Below are 25,122 nucleotides of genomic sequence, written 5' to 3' on the forward strand. Positions count from 1 at the left end.
TATAGCGCTAAGTAGTATAGTATAAATGCTGGAGTAGTTAAATAATCAAAGGGCTTTTTAAAACATACTGGCAATCCCCAGCATTTTACAGCCCTAACAATACCAAAACAGGAGACAGTATGTTAATACTGAACAGGACAAATGTTCAGCTGCAGCGTCTCAGTTATTCATCACAACTCCACAATGAAACGTTCAAACAGACAAAGCCGATCTGTTGGTTAAACAAACTTCAACTCAATATTCAAATGACGCGGCAGGACTAACCAGTTGGACAAGATGAGAGAGGACACTTAGCAGCAGGGAGACACACACACACATGCGAGCATGTAAGCACAAAGCCTTAACACTCAGGGTTACACTTTAGACACTTAACTAACGCTTAAGCTCCTGTAAATCATCTTAAACCTATCTGCTTGTACGGATGGTTGCAGGTTAGCTTGTACAGATGACACTGATAATGTTCATCCCTTTCACTCCTTTCACTCCTCACTGTTTGCTGCTGACACATGGCTATAAAGTCACTGTTTTGCCCTTATTCCCATGGCTCTGTGTGGTCACACAGTCTAAGGGTTCAGCAGGGTTTGAGGTAACTAAGCAATCAAAATTTAAATGGTTTACTGCCACCCTGTGGACATGTGATACTATTGCAGCAAGAAGTCCCCTTAAATATACAGTTCACAAAATGTGAAAGCAGCATAGAAAGAGCACGTTCTTTTATTTCACATGGAACTTTATTACTAACTAGTGTTGTCTTTGTATCACAACCACCTGTCCAAAAGGTGAGCGGGTGGCTGCAGGGAGGCAGTACTGTCTTACAACTGAGACACTTTTTGTGCCACTAGTCAGCAAGTTAATAATATTATAAATAGCAACATGTAATACAAATGTGAGTTGCAAATCATGTTAAGAACATTTACACAGTACATTTCTGATAGAAAAATGATCCTTTAAAGTCCAGTGCCAACTTTCTTTCAACAACCCAGCTGAATAAACGGAGTCGACAAGGCAGAGCAACCAGAACAATGGTTACAGTATGGATCAGAGCATGACCAGGGTCTTCGTTTCAGTGTTTCAGTTCATTTTTTTTACCACTTTGATGCTATTTTGTGACATTTGAAGAGTAATTTACTGCCTTTCAAGACAATAATGTACCTTGAATAAAGCAAAAATAAATGGTAAAAAATATAAAAAGTTAACGCTGATTTGTAGCTCATAAAAACATCGATGAGAAATGGTCACAAAAATGTGGTTTGTCTGTTGTATTTTTGCTTTTCACTCTCTTTGTCCAAAAACTGTAGCATCCCTGATACAGACTGTCATCGCTTTTGTCTAGCATGAGAGCAAGAAGTACAGAAAAGACACATTTGACACAACGTCAAAAACGCATAGCATTGTTCATAGATTTCGCTGACAGGATGAATCATTGAAACAGGTGATCCATACAGTGCAATATAATAGCTACATTACAGGGTAACGGGCCTGCATCCCTGGCATTACAGAGTACACCTCTCTGACATATAATTCAGTCAAAAACATTAAATATAAGATAATAAATGTGATCTCCATTTAAGCTGTACCTGTATTTGATATTTATATTGACCTTTTTCCACATAAAGTGGAAAATTGTGCAGCTTCTATCACTGCTGAAACTCATTATGTGACTGCGTTGCCTGTACTCACAGCCCATCTCCACTGTATCATGATATTATAGGTTTGCTGACTGTACGTTCATCAGTTCCAGCTCCCGTCTCCATTATAGCACTGTTATATATCTGAATATCAGGCAGCACTTTTTCAGTGATTGCTAACATTGCCAACATCGCAACAACCTGTCACTTATACCAACAAAAGTGACTAAAATAAGAACAGAGATTACAGTGTGCCATCTACTGCATACAGGTCGTTCAGGTTTGCCAGTTTTATGGCACACAGTCGGCTACGATACACCTCAGTCTCAGTAAACCAAAGATGTTGAGGATTTTATATGAAAACATATCTTTTATTCAGTGTTAATCATTTTAGTTCAGTAGAAAGTCTGGGCTCGGGTAACCAAACAGCTGGAAGTCTCCCTGGTAACGTGCGTAGAGACGCCTGATGTCTCGCTTGCTGATGCCTGAGAAGTAGTGCTCCACCTTGGTCCTGTTGTAGCGGGTGATGCCTGGAGGAATGGCCGGGTAGGACACCAGCTGGTCGATGCCCGCTGCTCTGAGGATGTGGGGGGCATCTTGCTCCAGTGTCTCGTGGTGGCCAACCACGCTGTAGTGTATTTCACATGGAGCGCACAACTCTGCATAAGTCACCCAGTGAATAATGTGCTCACCAAACTGTCGGTCCATGCGGCGACGACCCTCTACGTCACCCAAGTAACGGACAAAGTCCTCAAAGTGCAGGCCAGAGGCAGCGAGGTTGCTGTCACGGTGGCTCTTGCGGTACTTACGGATGATGGCTGGAGCGATGTCATGCTTGTACCAAGGCTCGAAGCGTGGGTTCTTCACAAACTTGTCCTTGAATGCAGAAATGAGGCGCTCAAAGGGATCTCTCACAATGAAAAACTTAAAGTAGGTATTTAATCTGTTGAGGAAAAGAAAGAATGAAAATTTTCACTATTAGTTGTATCATCATAGCAGGTAACGGGTACTTCTAAATTCTTGTTGACCAACATAAAAACGTATAACATCCTTTACAAAGGATTCATTAATAGCCTCAAATATCACAGTGACTCTAAACCAACCTGTGAGTTATTTCCTGTGGAGTGAGTGAAGAGAGGCGGGGCAGGCCGTTTTTCTCATGGTCGTGAACAAGGTTTTCTGGGATCTCCTCCACGGCAGAGAACGCTCCTGCCAACAGCACAATAAATCATCAACTTAATTAGCAAAAGAAACAACAAAACCCAGATTAGGTGTCATTTAATTCTAAAACATTACTGTCACAATTTACCTGTTTGTGTGCAGCTACCTCCCAAAATCACAGCTGGTGTTCATCAGCCATTTCTCATCATTATAGTAAACGTGCATTGTTATTACTTTCCTTCGTCCAGTCCTCACTTACCGTTCAGCACAATGAGGACCTTCTTCCATTGTGTGTTGCCCACTTTAGGCGTCTGGCAGAACAAGATCTTGTGTTTGTCGCAGACAAAGATGCGGTCCAGGACAAACTTGCTGATGGGGACGTGAGTCAGATTCCTGAGGCTGCTGTTCTTACACACAGTTGAGAGCAGCTCGATTCGCTGGTCAGCGACTGACTGCCAATCTGCCACTGTAGGTGCTGCTGAGGGCTGAGACACACAATACCAGTGTTATTTATAGCCTTGTTTTTTAATATGTCAGCATAATTGCAGAGGAAAACTGAATGAGTGTGGTCAGTAAACAGCTGTATTAATCACCTGATCTGATGGCTTTGGAACAGGTTTTTCCGGGCTGGAAACAGGGATGGGTTTAACCACCTTGGCGCCAGGCACAGTCCAACTCTGACCACCGACCCTCTCTCCATAGTCTGAAAACAACACACCAGAGGCAGCTGAGCATGTTTCACCCCCGATTACCGACAGCCTGTAGTAATCCACATAAGAAACAACCGCTTACCATCCACGGCTCTGAAGCTGATGAACTTGCTGACGAACATGAGGATGAGCAGCACCCAGCCGCAAGCCCCGAGGAGCAGCCAGTGGTGCCGCATCGCTTCGCACATCAGCCGACGGCCATGGAAACACCGAGCGGCGCTCACACCTGCACACACAGGCGGACAGCTGACCGAAGGCTGTGCCGGACTAACCAGCCATCGGCTCAGATATCACTATTGCTTATTACTAGCATGTCTATTGTAAACAAACCAAATCACCACACGTTAAAGCGCAGCTAACACCGACCGTTATGTGCGTGTCAAGTTAAACGAGCTTTGCTTATACGGCCAAAACGACGAAAGCTAACGTTACTGCTTTCTGTTAGCTTATTGTGGTCAGCTACCTACGACTAACTTATTCAAACACAGCAGCTACTGCGCTGTTGCATGTATTTAACCAAGCTAACTGGTCAGATAACGTAGTTAGCCTACCAGCTAGCCACACCTATCCCTCCCAGACATGGAGCAGACCACTTGAACTACGCTAGTCCTTCTCGGTGAAGTTAATTCAAAATGTAAAATACCCCACACAGCTCCGGACCACCCTCCTGTGCCTCACCTTCCGCCCGAGTTACAGCAACTTCACAGCTGCACAAACTCTGGAGAAAATGCTGGACGATGCCATAGCGTCTAGCCTGCTACGACCCTGCTCCTCACAACATCCGACTGCTAATGAAACCAGTAGCCCCCCCTGGTGCCGAAGTGGTGGAGACACACCATCAGGTCCATACAGTGAAAAGCAGTTCGGATGTTCAGGACAGCAGACACGGTGATTTTACTGAGATATGACCATGTCTGCAAAAACATAGCTGATATACATGTAGTCAAATAAAACCCATTTGGGATGGAATATTTGAAATGAGCTGTGCATCGCTCAGTTATCTGTATGTGGGTCGCTGGTTTTGTCGAAGTCAACAGTTGGCTTCCTGCAAAAGCAGGAAAACTAGGAATCAGCAAATGGCCTTTTATAGTCATTTTATAGGTACAGTATTAAATAACATTACTTCTCTATCATCTGACATTTATAACAAAGCCGAATCTAAGACATATACCAAATTAAAACCTCACTTGACTGCAAATAAAGACACAAGACAAGAACTTCTTTTATTTCATTTATTCCACTCGCAGAGGGGACAAATTTAGTTTTCATCAACATTGACTGTCTGCAGACCTGTTGAAGAGAAAAAAAAAACAGTGTTATATTAAAAGACAACTATCAAATAATACTGCTTTAGTATTTGAATGACAAAGTCTGTGAACAGCATGTTTACCTTTGCATGTGGTGACAGGAACGTATGTGACCAGGGTGTACAGTTTGTTGGGGGAGTCCTCGTCCTCATTACGCTTCCTGGACAGTCGCACGCGTATCCTGTACGGCACATTCCTGCACAACAACGCAACGGTTACCGTCTTCACTGAACATCACAACCAGCAGGATAAACATAGCAATGGGCCGCAGACTGTGGACATGCTGCACAACCTTGTGTCCCAAAGCTGACTGACAGTATTACTTCTTCTTGTCTTCGTAGCTTGTCGTAAAATTTGAAACTAAATTATCTTAAACCATGTTGGCCCTTCATGCGGCGAAAAGAAGGAAATCACTACAAATCAGATTCTCACCTGACACCCTTGCTCCACACTGCCTTGTTGAGGCGAGTGTCAATGCGCACATCTGGAGTTCCCATCTCCTTCATGGCGAACTTGCGGATCTCCTTAATGGCGCGGGGAGCTCTCTTCTTGAAACCCCTGCAAGGCGACAACAGCATCGAGGAGACAGAGTTAATCACTTCCAGCGCTCACATTTAATCATTTAGCAAGTAACACCAACACCTGTTCCATCATTTCACAGTATTTGATCACTCTGGGTAAACAACTTCAGGACAGTGAAATGTGATGTACCATACGTGTCAACATTTTAATGACTGACGGAGTTGATAATCATACTAACGGATTTGCATTAAAGCTCCTGGATCAAACATGGCCACTGCGTTCAGTACTCACACTCCATGGATGCGCTTGTGGACATTGATGGTGTACTCTCTGGTCACCACCTCGTTGATGGCTGAACGCCCCTTCTTTTTCTCTCCTTTCTTCGTTGGGGCCATCTACAAACAACGGACTTGCGTTACTGTTTGAGCATGTGGGTGTATTAGGAAACACTCCTGTCACCGACCCTCTCAGGGAAAAACAGCACGATCAGCCTCGCTATTTCAAACAGAAAGTCAGTTTTCTGCAAACTTCAACCTGACACCATTTTACTACACCACAGCAAAAACGCAGCGCTGAGCTGCTGCAACGTTATTACACACTGCTGAGTAATCCTCAAGCTGAAAGCTAAAATAATTAGCACCTATGTTGAAGCAAACAGAAATCCAAAAAAGCAAGGAGCTGTGCTTTTTTATCTGAAGCGAAATAACACGATTTGTGGTTCACACAGGACGAGCACAAGCATAGCTCAATAGCTATCTGAAGCCACCGCGGCTCAGTCAATAGAGGCGCTAACATTCGTCGCTTTTAATCATCTTTCCAGACGTTCAACCGCCTCAAAACCCTCACATGAGACACGATACAACACTAATATGTATGTCTATATGTGATGCTCGGCCAATTACTGCGTTAATATCACAGGATGGCGTTAGATTGTACAAATATAAGTCCCGAAGAAAATACTCACATCGACTCGTAGTTGAGACGGAAGTCGGAAGGACGGACCAAAAGCCGGGAATTGTGGGTAAAGGAAACCGGTCCTTTGTAATAAGATGCCCGTCAAGAACAACCGTGACTTCTCCGTATCAAGGTTCCTAGCGTTGATACAGCGCTTTTTCCAGCAGGACAGCTTTTTAAACAGGAAATGAAATACACTGCCGAGAAACTGGTTATTAAATACACACACACACACATATATATATATATATATGCACCTTTTGAAATAGTTTTAAACATTATGAAAAAAAAATATATTTTCTTGCCAAAGATCCTAGATGGAGCACTTCCTGACTGTAAGAACTGTCAATAAAAAAAAACTAATTCATAAAGGCAACATACCCTTGAGGTTGTGATTATATGTCAAGCTCAGCACTTACCTCAAAATGCAAAAGCCTGCATCTAGTGGCTGTCTTCACAGCTCGTTATGGCAATTTAATCTTGATAAACTGGCACTACATTTGAATTCCATCAGGTCCCCAGTTTTCCTTATTTGGCAAAATATCATTACAATTTAAAGATGTCATTCTACATTTATTTTACAGTAAAAATAAAAAATAATAATAGTACAGAGTTAAACCAAATATCTTTACTTACACACCTTGTAAAAAGAAACATGGAGTAGGAAAAGTGTCTTTGAACATCATAGACTTAAGGACAGCGGGCTTCATCAGAGCCCAGCCTCTCCACGTCTGTAATGTCACTTAGATTTCAAGTCACAGTTGCGTGGCCGGGACGAGGTGTCACGTTGAATCCAGTTCTATAACAGCCTTTTTCCATTCTTAATCTGTTCAGTGCAACACTTAAGACGGTTTGTCCGTTGAATTTCTGTCCCAGCACTCACAGCATGCACAACCTGCTCTTTTCAAGTCTTCATACAACCACATCCCAGAGCTTCAGCTTATCCACCTGTACAAGTCTTTTTATTGTGACTCTGGATGGTCAAACACTGGACCACAGAAACAAGATGTGAAGTTCAGATTAATTATCTCCAGTCATTTTTTTTTACCTAAACACTCTAGTGTCTTTTCCTATCAGCATTTTTGGCTCCTTTTTGGATGGTGTGGGCTGGTGAACGTTAAGGAGAGGAATTCCACATGGCAGTGTTGAAGTATTCTGCAGTCTATAGTGTTCTCTGCACTCACTTGAGTTCACTTCAGGGAGACATTGCCAAACTATTCAAAACAAATACATCAAGCAAAAAAACAATAACGTGTCCAACAGTTGTAACAACTTACATTCAGTGAAGGAATAGTTTGGCAGTGCTCATTCAGGCAAAACGTTTGTTCAAGTCCCGGCAGGACGGTTCAGTTTCAGTGTTGCTGGTCAGTAACTTCTCTGCATCAAATGCTATAGATTAGCTCTGCAGGTATTTTGTGATATGGCGCAAACAAAAATAGCAACAAAAACATCAAGTGTCACATTATTTGAAGGCTGGACAGTCACTTCATACAAAGCAAAAGACCCATTACAAAAATCAACATCTAACCATTTTAATGCACAGTTGTAGGAACCAATGCACAACATAAGAAAACAGAACAGTCGTCTGAACTTGATTAGGCAGGTGAAACGGACAATTAAAAAGCAGATCTAAAACACTGTAATGCACAAAAAAAAAACATGAAGTCATTTTAGGTGTTTTACATGTCTCGTACACGGTCGATTACACACCTCCATAGGCTAGAATGTCCAGAAGTCTATGGGACAGCACTTGCAAATCATCCAAAACATGTAAAGCATAACTAAGAAATTCACAATTTTGCTGTTTTTCTTTATTTCCTCTTGTGTCTAAAAAGACTATGTATGTAATGAAATGGGAAAGAAAGAGGTGAAGAGCGAGGGCTAGAAGAAGTGAAGGCTTAGAGGAGTTCACTTGCATGTCTTTTACTCACTAAGCCCATTTCTTTCAGGACACACACACCTCAGGCTGCGCTGCGCTGAGCTTACTGCTACCAGCTGCGGCAACTTCGGCTGCTGGTGCCGAGCCACTGTCGGACCTTTCTGGGGCCGAGGCCTGGCCAGCCACGGTCCTTCTGAAGAGACGCATGCTCATCTGCAGCAGCTCGTTGTCCACTACAGGGGTAGTGGGATACTGCTTGGTTAGGCCCTGAGGAAGGAGGAAAGACAGTTAAGAGCTTTAAACATGTTTCTTTGAACAACTCAGAGAAACTCTAAGCTTTTGAGTACATAGCTAACAACATGCAAGTCAGTGACTGGATGGCATCTACCTTGTCATTTTTCAACAGCTGCCGACGGATGGCAAAGTCTCTGCGGGCGCACAGGGCTTTGCAGCAGGGCCCAAGGTTGCTCAGTAAACCTGCTCTCTCCACCCGCCTGTTCAGGGCCGCCATGTTCAGGGCCCCAAGATCATGCTCGAACAGCTTGTCAGCATCTGGCAAGATGGAGGTGAACGTGAGCTTTGGGCAGCTGGATCACGCATGTGATTTTACGGCTCAGTGATGTCAAAACTCTCACCTTTAGGGTCGTCCAGCTCAGACTTGCACACCTCTCTGACTTGCTCCAGGAGCTCGGGCCCAGCAAGTCGCTTGGAGATGCCAGCCCTGAGGAGCACAGCCCCTGGGGTGAACCGGAGCAATGCCGCCCCTGCTGCCCGCGGTTCCTGCTTCTGTTTGGGCATCAGGCTGGACCAGTCCACATCGATCACATCCAAAGGACCTGTCAGGACGTGGTATTGGGGGTTTAATTTTACTGGGTACACCTGATTTGTTCTATTGTATAAAAACAGAAATATGTACGTAAGTCTTGCTGATGAACTATATGTACATTCTCCTCAGGTACCTGTAATTTTTTCATCGTCCTGCTGATCCTCTTTTTTCTGGCTATCAGCCAGTATTTCATCCAGCTCGTCATCGCTGATTGGTTCGTACTCCTCTCCCACAGATGCTACTGACTGTCCATCGTCTTCTTTACCGTCATCGTCTCCTGAGAACACAGTACACACAGATTCCTTTAAGTCCATTTTGGAAAAAATGGGAAAAAGTGACAGAGATGCAAACATGCTTTCAGTTTCTCACCGTCGATGCTGTCCGCCTTCTCCAGCTCCCGTTGCTCTCCCATGAGATGGTGACTGTTGCTCGCTTTCTCGCTCTCTGAAGGGCTCAAGGCTTCTCTTGGCAGCAGAGGTTCATAGTCGCTCCTGTCCTGCCTCATCATGTCCCCTCGCAGGTCTCCTCTCATTTCTCCCCTCAGGTCCACTCGTCCTGGAGCCCTGGGATCCCCGTGAGGCGGCAGCTCCATCATCATCATCCTTTCCCTCTCTCGCTCGCCGCCTCTTTCACCTCTACTGTCCCTCTCCCGCTCCCGTTCGTGCTGCTGGATGAGTCCTTCAGGGAGTAAGCGTTCCCTGTCCCTCATGTCCCGCTCCCTCAGGAGAGGTTCACGGCCGGGACGCATGAGCAGGGGCTCTCGTCCCCTGCTGGGCCAGTCCCTAGGCTCGGGCTCCCAGTCTCTTTGTTGTTGAAGGGGCTGTTGGAGGAGCAGGGGCTGCTGTTGCTGTTGCTGCTGCTGAGGCCGGAGGTCCTTTCGGTCTCGGTCTCGTTCCCGCTCAAACGGCTCTCTGTCTCTCTCCCGTTCTCGACTGTCGTAGGAGCCAGCGCGGGACCTGGACCTGGTTTGCCTCTCAGAGTCAGGAGAGCTGCGTCTGGAGCTGTGGCTGCGAGAATCCTGCCGGTCTGTGAGACGACAGAGATGGGTATAAGTCAGGCCGGGAGCATCTTACTCTTCATTGATACAGTTGTCAAACAAGAATTGTTATTTATAATTCTGTGATGTTTGTGTGTGTATTTACCTGATGAGGTGCTGCGACTGGGCTCTCCTCTCCTCAACTGGTCAATTCGAGACTTCCTCTCGGCCACAGGAGGGTCATTTACAGCTGGCCTTTCTCTCTCCCTCTCCCTCTCCCGCTCTCTTTCTCTCTCTCGATCGCGAGAGTTGGTGCCCTGCAGCCTTCCCCGGCGGGATCGTGGACCCTGGGGGTCTTCTCGGTGGGCTGACTCGTCAGAGGGTGATCGCAGGCGTCGGGATGATGTGCGGCTCTGGTTGCTCCCCATGCTGCTGCTGCGTGTCTGCTCTGGTGGAGGTTTGCGGAGCAGGGGCTGGGACATGAGGGGCTGTGGAGTCAGAGTCTGCAGCAACATAGGAGGATCCTGGGGGAGTAGAGGGGCAATGGGTGGGGGATTGCACCTATCCCTGTCCCTGCCCACCCTGGGTCCTCCGCCTCTTCTAAGAGGCTCAGCAGGAGCCAGGGGAGCTTGTGTTTCCAGTGGTCCTCCTCCTCGGTCTGTGACCTCCTCATCTGACCAGTCACTGAAGTTGTCCATTTTGGACAGCGGAGATGGCTCTGTGTTGCCTCCAGCACCGCGGTGATCAGGCCTCATCGAGGGTGGTGGTGTCCGGGGACCTCTCTTCCTCTTACTATGTGACTGACGTGAAGTATCCTCCTCGGATATGTCAGAATCTCCTTCTGGTGACCGTTTTCTCTTTCGGTCAAGAGCCTTCTTCTTGGCAACTTTCCTGGGAGAGTGTAAGGGTGGAGGTCCATCTGAAGAGGCAGCAGTGGGGGGATCGTGGCTGAAACGGTCCCCTACAGCAGCCAGGCTGTTGCCAACGCTAATCTCCTCGTCTTTGCGGCCCTTCTTCAGCCCTTTCCTCTGCGACTTTGTCTTCTTTTTGCCCTCCTCGTGGGACTGGGAGCCAGCGGTGTCTCTGTCTTCGCTGCCAGCAGCGAGGGCTGAAGGAGGAGGAGGTGGAGTGGATTCTCGCTGGTCTCTGCCTCTGCCACGGGAGTCAGATGGGGTGTCTGAGAGGTGATCTCCTCGTCTGTCGCCTCCTCTGCTGCGTTCCCCACGAGACTCTAGGTCTTCGTGGCGGCTGCGTGCTTCCCTTTTGTCCCCGGCTCCTCTGCGCTCTTCGTCCTTCCAGTGACTGAGCTTGTCATCAGATGGAGCGGCCCTTGGTGGAGAACGCAAGGAGGGCTCCAGGGGCCGCACCACCTGGCTCAGCAGACGATGCTTATCACCACCTGTACGAGCACATGGAGCAGTCACATAACTACACTTAGTCCTTTCACATTAGTGCACTTTGCTTTGAAGAATTATTTGGACTTTGGTACATTTCTGTTCACGCTGACATCAATTTAATTGCCCGATACTGGGGACGGCCAACACCGGAATGTGTGAGACAAAAAAACACACGTAGGCATAATAATTTACAAGCTGTACCAAAGAGAAATAAAACTTTAAATAGTTAACAGAGCATTCTAAGGTGCGCATTATATGATGAGTGCATTCCCCATTGAACAGGAGTGTGTCCTTTCAAAAAGAATTTCCCTACTGTCAGATGGTGGCGGACACACTGGGCTGGGGAGGAGGGGCTGTGGGTGGAGCTTGGCCTGCCCTCGGCCAATCAGGCGCTCACTTTTGTCTTCTGCACTGTTGTAGCCATCGCTGTCTGCCGGACTGAGGTCCCGTGTAGCTCGCTTTGGCGAGGAACGGGGGCTGGGGCTGTTCTCCTGTCTGGACCTCTTACGACTAAAGACAGAGAGAGAGAAGAGAAGAGGACAATTATTGCAAGACACATAAATATTAGATCAGTATTAGTGGAGTAACGCTCTCATGGCGACACAGCTGTTTGGAGAATTATAGATATTGTGTTTTCATGGATAAAACTACTAAAAAGATAACAGATAAAGTTGATACATGCCTTGTCTTGCGATCGTCCCGGGTGTCTCGAAGAGACCGGTCTTCCCTGGTGTCCTCTCTCCTGTCCCGCCTCTCCTCCCTTCCTCTCTCTCTCTCCTCCCACTCCCGCTGCCTCTCTCTCTCCCGCTGCTCCCTCTCTCTCTCCCTCTCCCGTTCTCGCTCCTTCCTCTCCCTCTCTCTCTCCCGCTCCTCGCGCTCCCTTTCTCGCTCGCGCTCCCTCTCCCGCTCTCTCTCCCTCTCTCGTTCCCGCTCCCGCTCTCTCTCCCTGGCCCGCTCCCTCTCAGCAGCCTCCCTCTCCTTCTCTCGCTCCTTTTCCCTCTCCCTCTCTCGCTCTCTGTCCTTCTCTTTCTCCCTCTCCCGCTCCCTGTCCCTCTCCCGGTCTCTCTCTCGCTCCCGGTCGCGGGTCCTGTCGTCCCGTCTCTCCTCCACTCTGTCAGTCCTGCGCTCCTCCCTCCTGTCGTCCCTCTCAGACTCCTCTGATCTTCCCTGGTGTCTGTTTGGAGAAACTGCCCTCTGATCTGGGAAACAAAGTTAAAAAGCTTAGCCAAAGAAATTCAAAGTAAAAATCATTCACACAGTACACGTTATATGGTTTTTGATGATTTTATTAGGCTTAAAATAAAGCAAACCCAAAACCCCACCTCGCTCTCGGTTGTCTCTGCGATCCCGCTCTCCGTGCCCTCCTCTCCTGTCGTAGGAGGAGTCCCGGGCCTGCTCTCCTCTTCTGTCACTCTCATAGCGGTCTCGGTCTGAGCCCCTCTCAGAGCTTCTTTCGGTAGCGCTGCGATCTGTGCTTCTCTCCACGCTCCGCTCGCGCACCACACTGCTCCGTGACTCCCAGTTGTCATGGGAACTCTCCAGCTGGGAACCGCGAGAGTTTCTGTTTGAGCCTGACAGAAGAAGAAAGGAGAGTATAGATGAGTTAATAAAAAATAATGCATAGAAACACACTAGTGAACATTGAGCATCACCTAATAATAATTTTATTAGTGTAACTTTGTCTTGTGGCCACAAAATGGAACAAATGCTGAATGTGAGGTCAGTTCTTGCCTTTATCAGATGTTTCATTAGCACGGCCTCTCCCTCGTCCGTTCCTCTCAGTCCTGTCTGTCCTGTTCTCCGTCCTTCCTTCAGCTCTCCCTCCATCTTCACGTCCATGACCTCTCCCATAACTCCTGTCATCCTGGGCCGTATCCTCCTTCCTGTGGGTGTCGGACCTCTCCCTCTCTCGCTCTTTCTCTCGCTCCCTATCCTTGTCCCTCTCTTTCTCCCTGTCCCTCTCTCGTTCCCGTTCGCGGTCCCGTCGCTCCAGAGACTCTCGACTGGACCGGGTCTCTGTCCTGCTCTCTCTGGAGTCCTTTACGTCCCTGTTGTCTCGGTGGTCGCGAGAGTCTCGAGTTGTTTCCCTTCCTCGATCGCGAGCGTCCCGTCGGTCACGGGCCTCTCTGGTGTCCCTGTCATCTCGGGTGTCTCGGGATGAGACCTGCTCAGAGTCATAGTCCCGGTCGTCACGGACACTGTCTTTCTCTCGCTTGCTGCGGCTATCTGTTTGAAAAAGAGACGTACAGCTTAACAAGTGATGAATGGACTATTTTAAATTTGAAACACCTTACTGGACAGGGGAATACTGTATTGAGCCCAGAAGTGGAAGCAATAAAGAACTAATTGATTGCAACATAACCCAACCAAGTGTAAAATGAGCCACACTCTTTTCTTCACTCAGAGCATTCATCCTCGCTGTTTCAGCTGACAAAGATAATGCTAAATAAAAAGCATGAATGAAATTCACGTTCAAATCTAACAGAGAGAAACAAGACAAATATAGCAGAGGAATATAAAGATACCATCTCTGCGCTCGTGTCTGCGCTCCTGGGCAGGTGGACTCCTCTCTCTGTCACCACGACTCCTCTCGCGGCCCCTGGAGTGGTGCCGACTGGGGCTCGATCTGTCGGATCGGCGGTGGGGCGAGGAGGTGTCGTGGGAGGCTGGAGGTGACCGTGAGCGCCTGGAGCTCTGAGGTGAGGAGGTGGAGGCTGCCGCTGCGGTGCTCCGATGATAGGTGGGAGAGGATGAGCGACGCCGACGAGGAGACGGAGAGTGCCGCTGGGCAGAGGAGCCAGAGTGGGAGGAAGGGGAGTGGTGGCGGGGAGAAGTGGGGGTACGGTGGCGGCGTGGAGGAGAGGGAGACCTGCAGTGAGAAAAGACGTTAGCTCCTTACAGGCATTATACCAACTATTTACTAACTCAACTATATTTTTATGAAAATGGAAAGGACAATATTTTATTTTTGTCCAGAACTGTCCAGTAATCCTGTGGTGATGGATTAAACCGCTGAGCATGAAAAAATGTGCTCAGTGGCCTACATGAGCTAACCTGTGAGGAGGGGAGGCCAGTACAGAGGCTTTAGCTTTAGGAGAGGTGGATTTCTTCCGGGCTGAGGGTGAAGCACCTCTGGAGGGAGAGGAAACACTACCAGATCGCTCCTCTGATGTCACCGACCGCTTGGCTTTGTGGGAACTGTCTGATCGGTCCCTGTAAACAATACTTTCATATTCAAAAGCCTGAAGAATACTTGTTGAAGATGTTAACAGAGGATAGCTGAAGAGAATTCGCTGACATCAGTGTTTAACCCATGATGGATCCACACTGTACCTGCGTTTTTCCTTCTTCTCTTTGTGTTTTTCTGTATCTCGTCCCCGATCTTTCCCTTCCTTCTGTTTTTCCTCAGACTTCTCCTTGTTTTTGTGTTTGCCTTTGTGTTTCTTCCCCATCACAGGAATGTCCAGGGGAACTGGGGGAGGAGGACTCGGGGTACGTGGCCCTTTCTTTTTACTGTGGCTCCCTTTTGAAGACCTGGTTGGAACAAGAGGGAAAAGATCCAAATTGTAATTGTCAAAGAGAAAAAAAAATGGCTGAATGATTTTGAGATTTCCTGGTAACTAACAGAACAAAAGAACTAAAAACCTAACCTCCTTCAGACTCCTACCTGGTAGATTCTGAAACAGGTGAGGATACGGATGTCTTCTTCTCTTTCTTCCCAGAGCCTGGCCCTTTGGTTCCACTTTTGTGTTTTGGGGAGCCTGACTTCCGGGATGAGGGTGAATCTTTCGAGCTTAACTGCTCTGGGGAGGCCTGAGGCACAGACATGTCAAACCAGGGGGAAATTCAAGTCACAGTCAATAAGTCATTACATCAATGAGTGCACTGAGTTGCATTGAATGACATCAAGATAAAGACAGAAACTAAACTGCACAGCCAATTCATCATGACCACACACTGTTACTTACCTTTGGCAAGCAGGTGGTCCTTGTTTTGGTGGGGGTCTCATCTTTCTTAATAACAATCTCCTCCCTCTTCTCCAGGTTCTCTTGCTCCAGTTTCAACAGCTCACGTTGAATCTTCTGGCGCTTCATCTCTAGGGATAACTCGTAGTCGTAGTCGCCGATATCAGAGTCTGAAAGTCAATCAAAAAACACAGTCTTCACTAAGAAAAGAAAAAAATATTCTTCAGTTCACCACAAATCATAAAAATCCATTAATGAGATTTTATGACATTAACAAATCATCAGGTCGCTTGTCTTTTAAACATTAAAAACCAAGCTACTGAACCTTCACGATTGGTTTCCCACTCTGTGGGCTCTTCTTCACTGGCTGGGGTGCGCTCCTTTGTGATCTTTATGTCCTCCTTCTCCCTGTGTCGGCCTCTGGAGGAGTCTCTCTGCTGTAAATGAATACACGCACATTGATGTTAAAATGACACCTACATGTGGCCACCAGGGTTGTTTCTTTATTTTAAAGTCAGCCCTCATTTACACATTCAGCAGCAGATTATTACTTTAAAAGGCAGAGACAGGGCAGAGGACTCACTCTTACTGTGGGGGATGTGGGCTCGTCTAGGTCTCGCTTCAGGTTTTCTGGGTCAACATCCTGTCTTTTATTTTTCATCCTCTCCCGCAGATCACCTGTGGGCCTCTCGGTTGACCTGTTCCACACAGATAAAAAACATACATGTTGTGAAGCTACTGTATGGATCACACATTTGACTTGACATGGACAGAACTCACAAAACAATCAAATTTCAATAAAAACAGCAATAGGAAAAAAAAAGGAGAATAAGGTGTAGAGGCCATCTTACCGGCTAAAGCTAAATCCTTTGCCTCGTGGCTGAGTTCCATGTGTGTAGCGACAAGTGTTGCCGTAACTGCAATTACCAGTCTTCAACCAATTTCTACAGTGACTCTGAAAGGGACGCACAAGTGAGTCTGATGAGATAAAGCGACATCAACAGGCTAAACTGAGAGAGCAATCATTGCAGGGAGATTAGGAGGATATCAGATTCAGTCTAAAACATAAGACATACATTATCCAGCCATCAGATAGGCTCTCCTACTTAAGGTCCCTGAGCAGGACAGTGAATCACTCAGTGGGGCCACAGGTTTGTGGCTGACCCTGAGCGTTGAGCTACCATTGTTAGAACGGGGATGGAGGGGAACAACATGTCATACTACATGCATTGGGAAATTTAGAAAATTGGGTATTTAGCAGTCTAGGCTGTACATACATCAGCAGCATTACTCCCAGTGCTGGGGCCAAGTCTTTCAAATACACTGGGCCTGCGGGAGGGGGCGGCGGGGTTGCTGGTGCTGCTGGTCGTGGTACTGCTGCTGCTGCTGCTGTCAGATATGGTTTTTGAATTCTCCACTGTTACCTTCCGCCTGATCTTGGACATTCTGCAGGACTGGAAATATGACAGACAGTGCTCAATGAGAAGTCTGTGATAAGTCATCTGCATCAATACAACGACACCCTACACACTCTGGGACTGAGGAATGTTTAATGAGTACTTGTATGAAAAATGAAGGACTGCCTGGCATTAAAAACAACATGTCTAACATGTACTCCTCTGAGCTCTGTTTGCTGTGTGAATACGTTTCACTTCCAGCCCCCACTTCATTCATTCCGAGTACAAGACTACAGATTCACCTGAACTGCGACTACAGAGCTAATTTTAAGTTAGCAACTTTCCTCTCAGACTTTAGAATTTAGAGAATGAGCTTCCGGCAGTTTTAGATTTTCTTTTGGTCTGCGCACATTCAAAACATAAACACATGCAAATGCTCTGCTCTCTGCTTGTCTGTGCAGCTGCTCTGCGCTAACTTCTAGCGAGCGAGTCTTACATGCTAGCTTAAGGTTAGCTAAAGTTCCCTGCTAACTAGATGACTTTAAGGCCATTGTTTGCCTTTTGCAATCATACATATGTATGTGAGATTCAAATGTCTAGCCGGTTAAAAACTATCGATGATTATTTTGTGTTTCCCATGTTCCTTGGAAAGAACAAGCGAACGGATGCTAATGCTAAAGTTAGTTAACCAAATGGCTAATGACTTCATGTTTTGTCTTAGCGCGGGGCCTTGAAGCCACCTTTAGCAGCGTGTCTGCCGGACAGTGTGTAGAAAAACAGCCGTCTCACCCAGGATATTGATTCGGTGTCGCATCTACTTTAGTCCAGTTACAGGAGCCAGCGCTTGTAGAAATAACAAGGCTTATTCTATAAAATCAAAGGCAGAAACTGCCCTGAGTGCCTTCATACTGGCGGAGGGTGCGCATCATACATGCTCCTCTTCTTCTTCTGTGGTTTGCAAAGCAGGTTTGTAACTCAGAGTCTTGCATTACCGCCGCCTGTCGAACATCCTCCCTGCGCTTTTTTCTTTCGCATGCTTTATTTTCCGGCTTTGAAAACCCTTATACTAATATGAACACGAATTCTCAGATTGATGACCAATAAATAACAAACGTGATCAGTTTTCAGTGCGGTACAGTTGACAGTTTGATGGTTTGTTTGTTTACTCCCTCTGCTTTATGGCCGGAAGCGAAAATTAGAAACTAGAAAACTCGTATTAACACAACTCTTTTAAATAAAACTGTTACTAATCCGGATGTCGTTGGTGTAACGGAAACAATGTGTAATAAATAGTAGTATCATTGATATAAATTGGCTCAACATATGCACTAAATAATAATAAACAGAGGGAAAATAGTGACACTTAATCTGTAGCTTCAGTCATCAGTTTATTCTTTTTATTTTAGTTTTTCTGTCCACAAAAGTTTCTTGTTCAATAAAAGTAGCTGAGTGAGTCTTTACCAATTCTTTAAAGCTGGGCTTCACCTAAAATATCTGTTTCCAGAAGAGCGTCGTCATCTGCTGCCATAATGAGTTTTTCCTCACAACTTCATAAAAACAGTTGTTGATAAAAGAAAGCGGATGCGACTGTGTAATCAGCACAACACAAGCGCGGTGCACAGAAGAAAAAAAATCAGAATAATGAGATTACAGTGTCAGAGGTCCACTGAAGACTTTAGTCACAGCCAGAACGACATCATACTGTTATAAACATTTATTAAATGTCTGTATGTTTGCATAGCACTTGTAAATGCAAAACAGGGCAAGCCGAAATGTAAATTTACTTAGACAAATTTTTCAGTGTGTTGATTTCTGGCATTCCCCCTTCAGGTGTGTGATTGTAAAGAAGATCACTGAGCTTTTGCATGAACATCGGATCTTGCGATGGTTTAATGTCACTGATTCTTTGAGACATATCATCTTGCTCGCCGTCTTATTGCTGGGGATCATCCGCTGTCAGAAGCGGAGCGTTAATTTTAGCCATGAATGGCTTGACTGACTCCCTGGTTTCAGCTTTGTCCTCCTTCAGCAGAGAATCCGTTGCTGCTGTGGCGAACTTCCTTCAGAAATGCTTTGATCCCGGCTGAATGACGTCTTCCTGACAAGTGACGTCACCCAGGGATAACGTCACGATCACCCAGGGTTATAAAGGTTCGTTCAAAACAGGCAGGTGTCACACACCTGCCTGTTTTGAACGAAACTGACCGAGAAGCACACAAAGAAAGTACTTTCTCTCAAAAGTAAGTTCGAAATGTATTCTATGATGACAACCGCCCGGGTGGCCGAGGCCTACCTCTGTCCCATATACCGTCCCCGCCAGCAGCAGCAGCAGCAGCAGCAGCAGACCAGCAGCCTCAAAGGGGAAGTCCGCAAAATATTACGGACATTTACGAACAAAACAACCAAGGCGTTCAAATCACCATTGATGCTGATGGTAGATGATGAATGTGAGCAGCAGCAAGCGCAGCAGCTGCTCGAGGACATCATCGCTCTGACTAAATCTGCAGGTGTGGCAGCATGCCACACAACTGCTTCCACGCAAGTACAAAAGAAGATCAAAGAATTTTTCTCAAGAGAGTTCGCCACCGCAGCAGTCGATTGTCTGCTGGTAGGACTAAAGGACAAATTCCAACATGACCCTAAGGCCGAAACCAGGGAGTCCATTAACTCACTTATGGATAAGATTTACGCCCTGCATTTGACAGAGGATGGCAGAGGAGATGCGTTTCAAAGGCACTATGACATTCAATCATCGCAAAATCCTGTGTTTATACAGAAGCTCACTGGTCTTCTTTATAATCACATAATTGAAGGGAGAATGCCAGAAATTATCACAACGAAAGGTGAAAACGGAGGAACCTACATGAAGGTGCATGTCCGTCCATCACGTGCTGTAATGTACAATGACATAGGCGAGCAGGTGATTTGGTTCCTGGGACAGATGAACTGGTGGCTGCACACTAACGCCAACAAGTTCTGTGAAGAGATGATGGACGCCATCGCACGCCATCTCCCAGAGGTAACAACATCTGCTCAACCTAAACAGGGCAACACTGTGCAAGATGAAAATAAGACTGAGATCCTGGAGGACAGGCCTTTCTCACGGACTTTGGAAGAAGCTGAAAAAATAAGGACCATTTCACAGAGCCAAGCGGAGACAGTGTCCCCTAAATCTAAGGAGGACGACTCAGCTCCGGAAGAATATAAAAAGAATCTCATGATGATAGTAGATAGGGTCGTCAAAAAGACTTTAGAAAAGACAAAAGCGCCAACGACCAAAGAAACAGAACAGGAACTGAGTCAATGCATCACTGAATTGATATATCTCAAAGTCAACAGTAGGGATTCAAACACCGACCCAGACAGAATAAACATTGACTTGTCTAAGAGCTGTGGCAGGGATAAGATGAAAAGCGCCTCACAATTTCAAAGGTTCATTGTCAAATCCCTCAAAGATGATACCCCGGCACCAAGTACCATGTCCAGAATTTTCTCTGCCATAAGAGAATTCTTCTCCAGCATACGACAATGGTTCTGCAACACCAGAAGTTCTATAAAATCTAAGTTTAAGAGGAAATCAGTTCATAAGGCCTTCCAAGGGGTGGGAGATATTTTCTCCAAGTGCTCCGGCTTCCCCTGACATTAAAATAAAATTTAAAGCCACCTCAGGGGTGGCACAGGTTTTCTCCAAGTGCTCCGGTTTCCCCTGACATTAAAATAAAATTTAAAGCCACCTCAGGGGTGGCACAGGTTTTCTCCGGGTGCTCCGGTTTCTCCTGACATCAAAAAAAAATTTAAAGCCACCTCAGGGGTGGCACAGGTTTTCTCCGGGTGCTCCGGTTTCTCCTGACATTAAATAAAATATTTAAAAATATATATATATTCGCACCCCTGTTTCTGCTACACTTATGAATTTGTCTGATGTCTGATGCCCTCAGGTGCTTGATCTACATCTTACACGATGACACGGAAATGATGCTTCCATTTCTGAAACAGCAGCAAACAGTCTGCTCCTCAGGTGTGTCACAGTCCCTGGGTACAGAACAAGGTCATATTAAACTGGTTTTATCGTCATTATTATAGTTAGTCATCAAGTCAAATCATAGATTTAAGTTGATATGGACAGAATTTAAAAAACAAATCAAAATTCAATAAACACTGCAATAGGCAAAAAAGGGGGAACAGTGTGTCCAGGCCATCCTTTGGCTCCTTGTGGCTCAGTTCCAGGTGTGTAGCAACAAGTGAGTCTGCTGAGATAAAGCAACATCCACTGGCTACACAGAGAGAAATTGTTGTAGGGCGATTAGGAGGATATCAGATTCAGTCTAAAACATAAAACATACATTATCCAGCCATCAGGTAGGCTCTCCTACTTAAGGTCCCTGAGCAGGACAGTGAATCACTCAGTGGGGCCACAGGTTTGTGGCTGACCCTGAGCTTTGAGCTACCATTGTTAGAATGGGGATGGAGGGGAACAATGTGCCATACTACATGCATTGGGATATTTTGCAAATTTGGTGTTGCATCTACTTTAGTCCAGTTAGAGGAGTCGTGCTCGTATTGGTGACGAATAAATAACAAATGTGATAAGGTTGTTATGGAGAAACTAGAAAACTCTTATTAAAACAATTCTTTTTAATAAACCTGTTACTAATGCTGATATTGTTGAGGTTATTCATATGAAAGACAGTACTATTGATTACACATTGGTTTTAAAAAAAAAAGATTATGCTGTTAACACTATTTATGTTGTAGTTACTCACCCAACATATGCAGTAAGTAAAAATAAACAGAAGAAAAATACTGACAGTTAACCTGCAGCTTCAATCATCAGTTTATTGTTTTGTTTTTTTTTTAACTTAAACGTTTTTCTGTCCACAAAAGTTTCTTGCTCAATAAAATACAGCTACTTTTCTGCACCATTCATAAGCAAATGTTTGGTATGCAAACACTCAAAGGAGTCTCTGCAAAACAGACAGCCAAAACACACGTTAGAAGAATATGTTGAACGTTCAGCCTTAATGGCAGGTGTAACAGCTTAGGCAGTTTGAGGAGAGCCTGTTGGAGCTTGCGTTTTCTCTATAACTCTGAGAGCAATGGTCTTTGTGGCAGTCAGAGCTTCACGACAGGCCCTGGAAATGTGAGACGGCGGCAGGAGGAAGCCATAATACCCACGGTCCTGGAGCTCAAATGTGAAGGAATATTTGATGCCAAGGTTGTATGCCCAGTCATCAGAACCACCTGGAGCTAGGTCTGGAGGAGAGACAATGCCAGTCATGTGCTTTAAGAGTAACCGAATCACCCAAGCTTGAAAAATGAGCCCTACTTACATATTGTCTGTGCTCCAGCACCATATTTGTAGTTATTTCTGTAGTATCTTCTGATTTTTTGGGCAGCTTCTTCTGCCATCTCAAGCTTGTAGGGGAAAAAAAAAAACCTCGCTTACTCAAAGATTTAGAAAGAATTGTTCATTATGCACCGGTGACACCACTGCCTTATTTGACATAACACACTGCAGTACCTCAGTGATATCATGCAGAACAAAGTCCACAAATACTCTGCAGCTGATTACTCAAATAGCATTTACATAAAACTGCTCTGAACTTCTAGATCCTTCAATTGAGTCTTTCTGAAAAATTCAGGAAGAACCAGGAAACATGTAAACACCAGCACTTGTCCCAAAACTCTCATTACTGATGGATAAATTGATTGTGTGGTAGATCAGCCCAAACCACTCACCAGGTCTTTGTGGTTCTCTGCTTCATCCAAGGTGCAGGAGTATGGGAAGAGCAGCATCTGAGAGTAGGAGTGGATGCTGAGGTAGAGCTGAACCGTATCCTTGTGACTGCGCAGGAAGTTGGCCACGGCATGCGACTCTGGCTCAGACTCGGGGTACGCGCCACAGTAAATCTCAGTGCAAGGATCATGAGAGGCTCCCTCCGCTGGGAAGAACATTAACACTTTACCTCGTACTATACATACTTTATACGATCAGATGATGAACCAATCAACAAACGAGTTCAGTGTGTTCAGGTGTGTCAGGATATTTCTATATTTAAATTAATTTCTCCGGTGTAAACAAGTGATTCTTTATGTTTGGAATTATTAGGAAACTCTTTCAAAATACTGAGCACACAATGAAATAAAGTAAAATTAATAAAATAAATAAAAGATATACATAAAGCTATGATTTGGGGAGTTTATCTGAGTAAAATCAATTACATGTCTCTGTGGATCCATATAGTTGTTATGATTGTTAGTTGACTGTTCATTAAGCTGCAGAATCTTGAATTTCTGACTTAAATGCTTAATGTTGGGAAATGACTTCATGTGAGAGGGAGGCTTACTGCACCAGTTGGCATCAAAGTTTCTGTTGAGGTCGACTCCAATGCAATGGCTGCTCCTGCTGACAGAACGGTTCTTCCTCCACATCCTGTCCTGAAGAAACAAACAAACGAAAACAAAGTGGACAATACACTGCCTTACACTTTATAATGTACAAAATATCACTTCTGTTCCATGTGTTCTTACTTTTCTCCATGTGTACTGGTATCCATCAGGGTTCATGACCGGCAGGACATAGACATCCATGTTGTCCATTATGTTAGTAATGTCTTGGTTTTGCTTGTATTGTGACAGAGCCTGTGGGAGAAAGGATGATGACTTTAACAAACTGATCTGATAAAAAAATAAGAAATGTTCCTCTGTGACATTTCAAATTCCAAATCAAATGTACTCACGTGGTGTACAAACCATAAGCAAAAAGCAGGAGAAATCCACTCTCTGGCATGGATCCCACAGTCAATCCACATTGCTTTCTTATCTGGTCTGTTATTTAGAGACAACTGAGAAAGGGATGTTAATCTGAGGTGTGTATCAGACATGATTTAAAGTGTTAGTGTAAAAACAATCAGCTAGTTGTGTTCACTTTGACTGGAAAACAAAAAGCCTCTGAACACCTTTCAACTCAAAATACAAATAAAGCTCATTCCTTTGCTGTCGTCATTGCAGTTTATTTGATGTTGGATGTCTGCACCTTTAGAGCATACAGGGGTCTCTTTTCAGATGAGGAGCCAATGAGAATGGTTTTGACCGTGCTGGGGTTTTCCTGTGTGGTCCTGTTTATCCAAAGATAGATCTACAACAGAGACAGCGTGTATTGGATATAAACTGTTTTACACACATTCTGTACATTTCACTGCAATCCAATAGTGATAGGTAAAGGTGCAAAACACACATCCTCCAGACTGTGATATCTCTCGTAGTAAGTTAAGCTGCTTCGTGGATCCGTGGAATCGTTTTTCATCTGCATTTCAATCAACTCATTGGCGTTGGCCAGTAAAACCCTGGGATAATCACAGAAGCAAATAACAAAACCTGTAAACAGACTGCACAGCTGGCATGAAATATGTGATCCTTGGTGAGTGTGTGTTCTCAGAGTGTGTGTGGACGAGCAACATACTGGTGTGTTATGGTGTGTCTCTGTAGCAGATCCCTGACAGTCTCTGAGCTGTTTGCAGGAACAAACAGGTGGACCTGCATCTCTTCTTTGATGTACTGAGGTGAAACCGGCTGCCATAAGACTGTCTGTGAGGAAAACATGCAGCGTGGCGATTTGCAGGAGGGAATAAAATCGCAGGAACACAATCACTGGTTAAAAAAGTGCCTTTCTCCTACCTCATGTTGGGTGGACACATTCTTCAAGATGTCCACTTGTTCCTGTGTTCTTGGGGTGATTGATAGAACTTGGTCTCTGAGGAAAAAGAAAACAAGACATCTGTTGAATAAATTGCTCCCCGTGAAGGATGGAGACCTCTTTGGGCCAATCATAAGCAAACAAATACCACTACTCACTGACCCATAGAGTTAGATACGTGGTATACGGGTGTTTGTTTGCTCAGGTGTTTCATAGCCCATTTTCTTTGTGGAAAACAAAGCTTGTACAGGTAGCGAACAGATGTTAAATACTGTTAATTGCTTGATTGTTAATCAGCTTACCGTGTTTCTGTGCAGTATCCTTTGTCCAGATTCACTAAAATAAACAAAATCAAAAGAGCCTTCATGATGTCAGGAGCCAGACTGGAAATGTCAGAGGTTTGTTCAAACCATGGGAGCAGGGAGACAGTATTGATTAACACGGTGTTTATTCAGAAGTTAAACTTTACTCTTTTTTTTTTTTTTTTTTGGAAGAACGAGGGCATAGATCAGCCAACATGGCTGCCAGGGAGCAGGGTAGTATATTGCTGTATACTGCTTCGGTTAAACTATTTGTACAACTTAGAAATGTCTCAGTAAATGTAAACTTGTCAATTTGTCTCATTGGAAACTGGGAAAAGTGCGGGTGCAGTTAAACCTCCTCGCCGGTAGGTGGCGCCAGATAAATGTGAGGGACAGAGGAGG

General features: G+C 45.3%; 4 protein-coding genes across 6 annotated transcripts; all 4 read right to left on the reverse strand.

Annotated features, from left to right (window-relative positions):
• Nucleotides 1-1,680: 1,680 nt before the first annotated feature.
• chst10 (carbohydrate sulfotransferase 10) lies at nt 1,681-4,282 on the reverse strand. Of its 2 annotated transcripts, XM_041032726.1 has the most exons (6): nt 4,178-4,282; nt 3,582-3,725; nt 3,383-3,492; nt 3,049-3,274; nt 2,732-2,837; nt 1,681-2,571 (listed from the first exon to the last, which is right to left on the reverse strand). In XM_041032726.1, exons 2-6 carry the CDS (start codon nt 3,685-3,687, stop codon nt 2,019-2,021), a joined length of 1,101 nt encoding a protein of 366 aa, XP_040888660.1. In that variant the 5' UTR covers nt 3,688-3,725; nt 4,178-4,282; the 3' UTR covers nt 1,681-2,018. The 2 variants fall into 2 exon arrangements, with proteins under 2 accessions (XP_040888660.1, XP_040888659.1); XM_041032725.1 differs by lacking the exon at nt 4,178-4,282 and having other exon boundaries at nt 3,582-4,153.
• A 435-nt stretch (nt 4,283-4,717) lies between these two features.
• Nucleotides 4,718-6,400, reverse strand: rpl31 (ribosomal protein L31). Its single transcript, XM_041032597.1, has 5 exons — nt 6,293-6,400; nt 5,620-5,723; nt 5,239-5,364; nt 4,890-5,002; nt 4,718-4,789 (listed from the first exon to the last, which is right to left on the reverse strand). The coding sequence occupies exons 2-5, from the start codon at nt 5,721-5,723 to the stop codon at nt 4,758-4,760; spliced, it is 375 nt and encodes a 124-aa protein (XP_040888531.1). The 5' UTR covers nt 6,293-6,400; the 3' UTR covers nt 4,718-4,757.
• A 442-nt stretch (nt 6,401-6,842) lies between these two features.
• Nucleotides 6,843-17,658, reverse strand: zc3h13 (zinc finger CCCH-type containing 13). 2 transcript variants are annotated; one of them, XM_041032578.1, is made up of 20 exons: nt 17,512-17,658; nt 16,603-16,779; nt 16,177-16,280; nt 15,915-16,023; nt 15,651-15,762; nt 15,329-15,495; nt 15,028-15,173; nt 14,694-14,894; nt 14,415-14,573; nt 13,886-14,229; nt 13,092-13,586; nt 12,683-12,931; nt 12,043-12,559; nt 11,758-11,870; nt 10,130-11,362; nt 9,357-10,013; nt 9,121-9,264; nt 8,797-8,997; nt 8,550-8,713; nt 6,843-8,428 (listed from the first exon to the last, which is right to left on the reverse strand). In XM_041032578.1, exons 2-20 carry the CDS (start codon nt 16,768-16,770, stop codon nt 8,228-8,230), a joined length of 5,484 nt encoding a protein of 1,827 aa, XP_040888512.1. In that variant the 5' UTR covers nt 16,771-16,779; nt 17,512-17,658; the 3' UTR covers nt 6,843-8,227. The 2 variants fall into 2 exon arrangements, with proteins under 2 accessions (XP_040888512.1, XP_040888511.1); XM_041032577.1 differs by having other exon boundaries at nt 15,909-16,023.
• Nucleotides 17,659-21,439: 3,781 nt separating this feature from the next.
• cpb2 (carboxypeptidase B2 (plasma)) lies at nt 21,440-24,838 on the reverse strand. The gene is made up of 11 exons (XM_041032627.1): nt 24,721-24,838; nt 24,400-24,475; nt 24,185-24,309; nt 23,960-24,068; nt 23,759-23,860; nt 23,463-23,567; nt 23,254-23,364; nt 23,070-23,160; nt 22,462-22,664; nt 22,053-22,137; nt 21,440-21,975 (listed from the first exon to the last, which is right to left on the reverse strand). Exons 1-11 carry the CDS (start codon nt 24,783-24,785, stop codon nt 21,761-21,763), a joined length of 1,287 nt encoding a protein of 428 aa, XP_040888561.1. The 5' UTR covers nt 24,786-24,838; the 3' UTR covers nt 21,440-21,760.
• Nucleotides 24,839-25,122: the final 284 nt, after the last annotated feature.

This window comes from Toxotes jaculatrix, chromosome 24 (genome assembly GCF_017976425.1).
Source record: "Toxotes jaculatrix isolate fToxJac2 chromosome 24, fToxJac2.pri, whole genome shotgun sequence".
Lineage (NCBI taxonomy): Eukaryota > Metazoa > Chordata > Actinopteri > Toxotidae > Toxotes > Toxotes jaculatrix.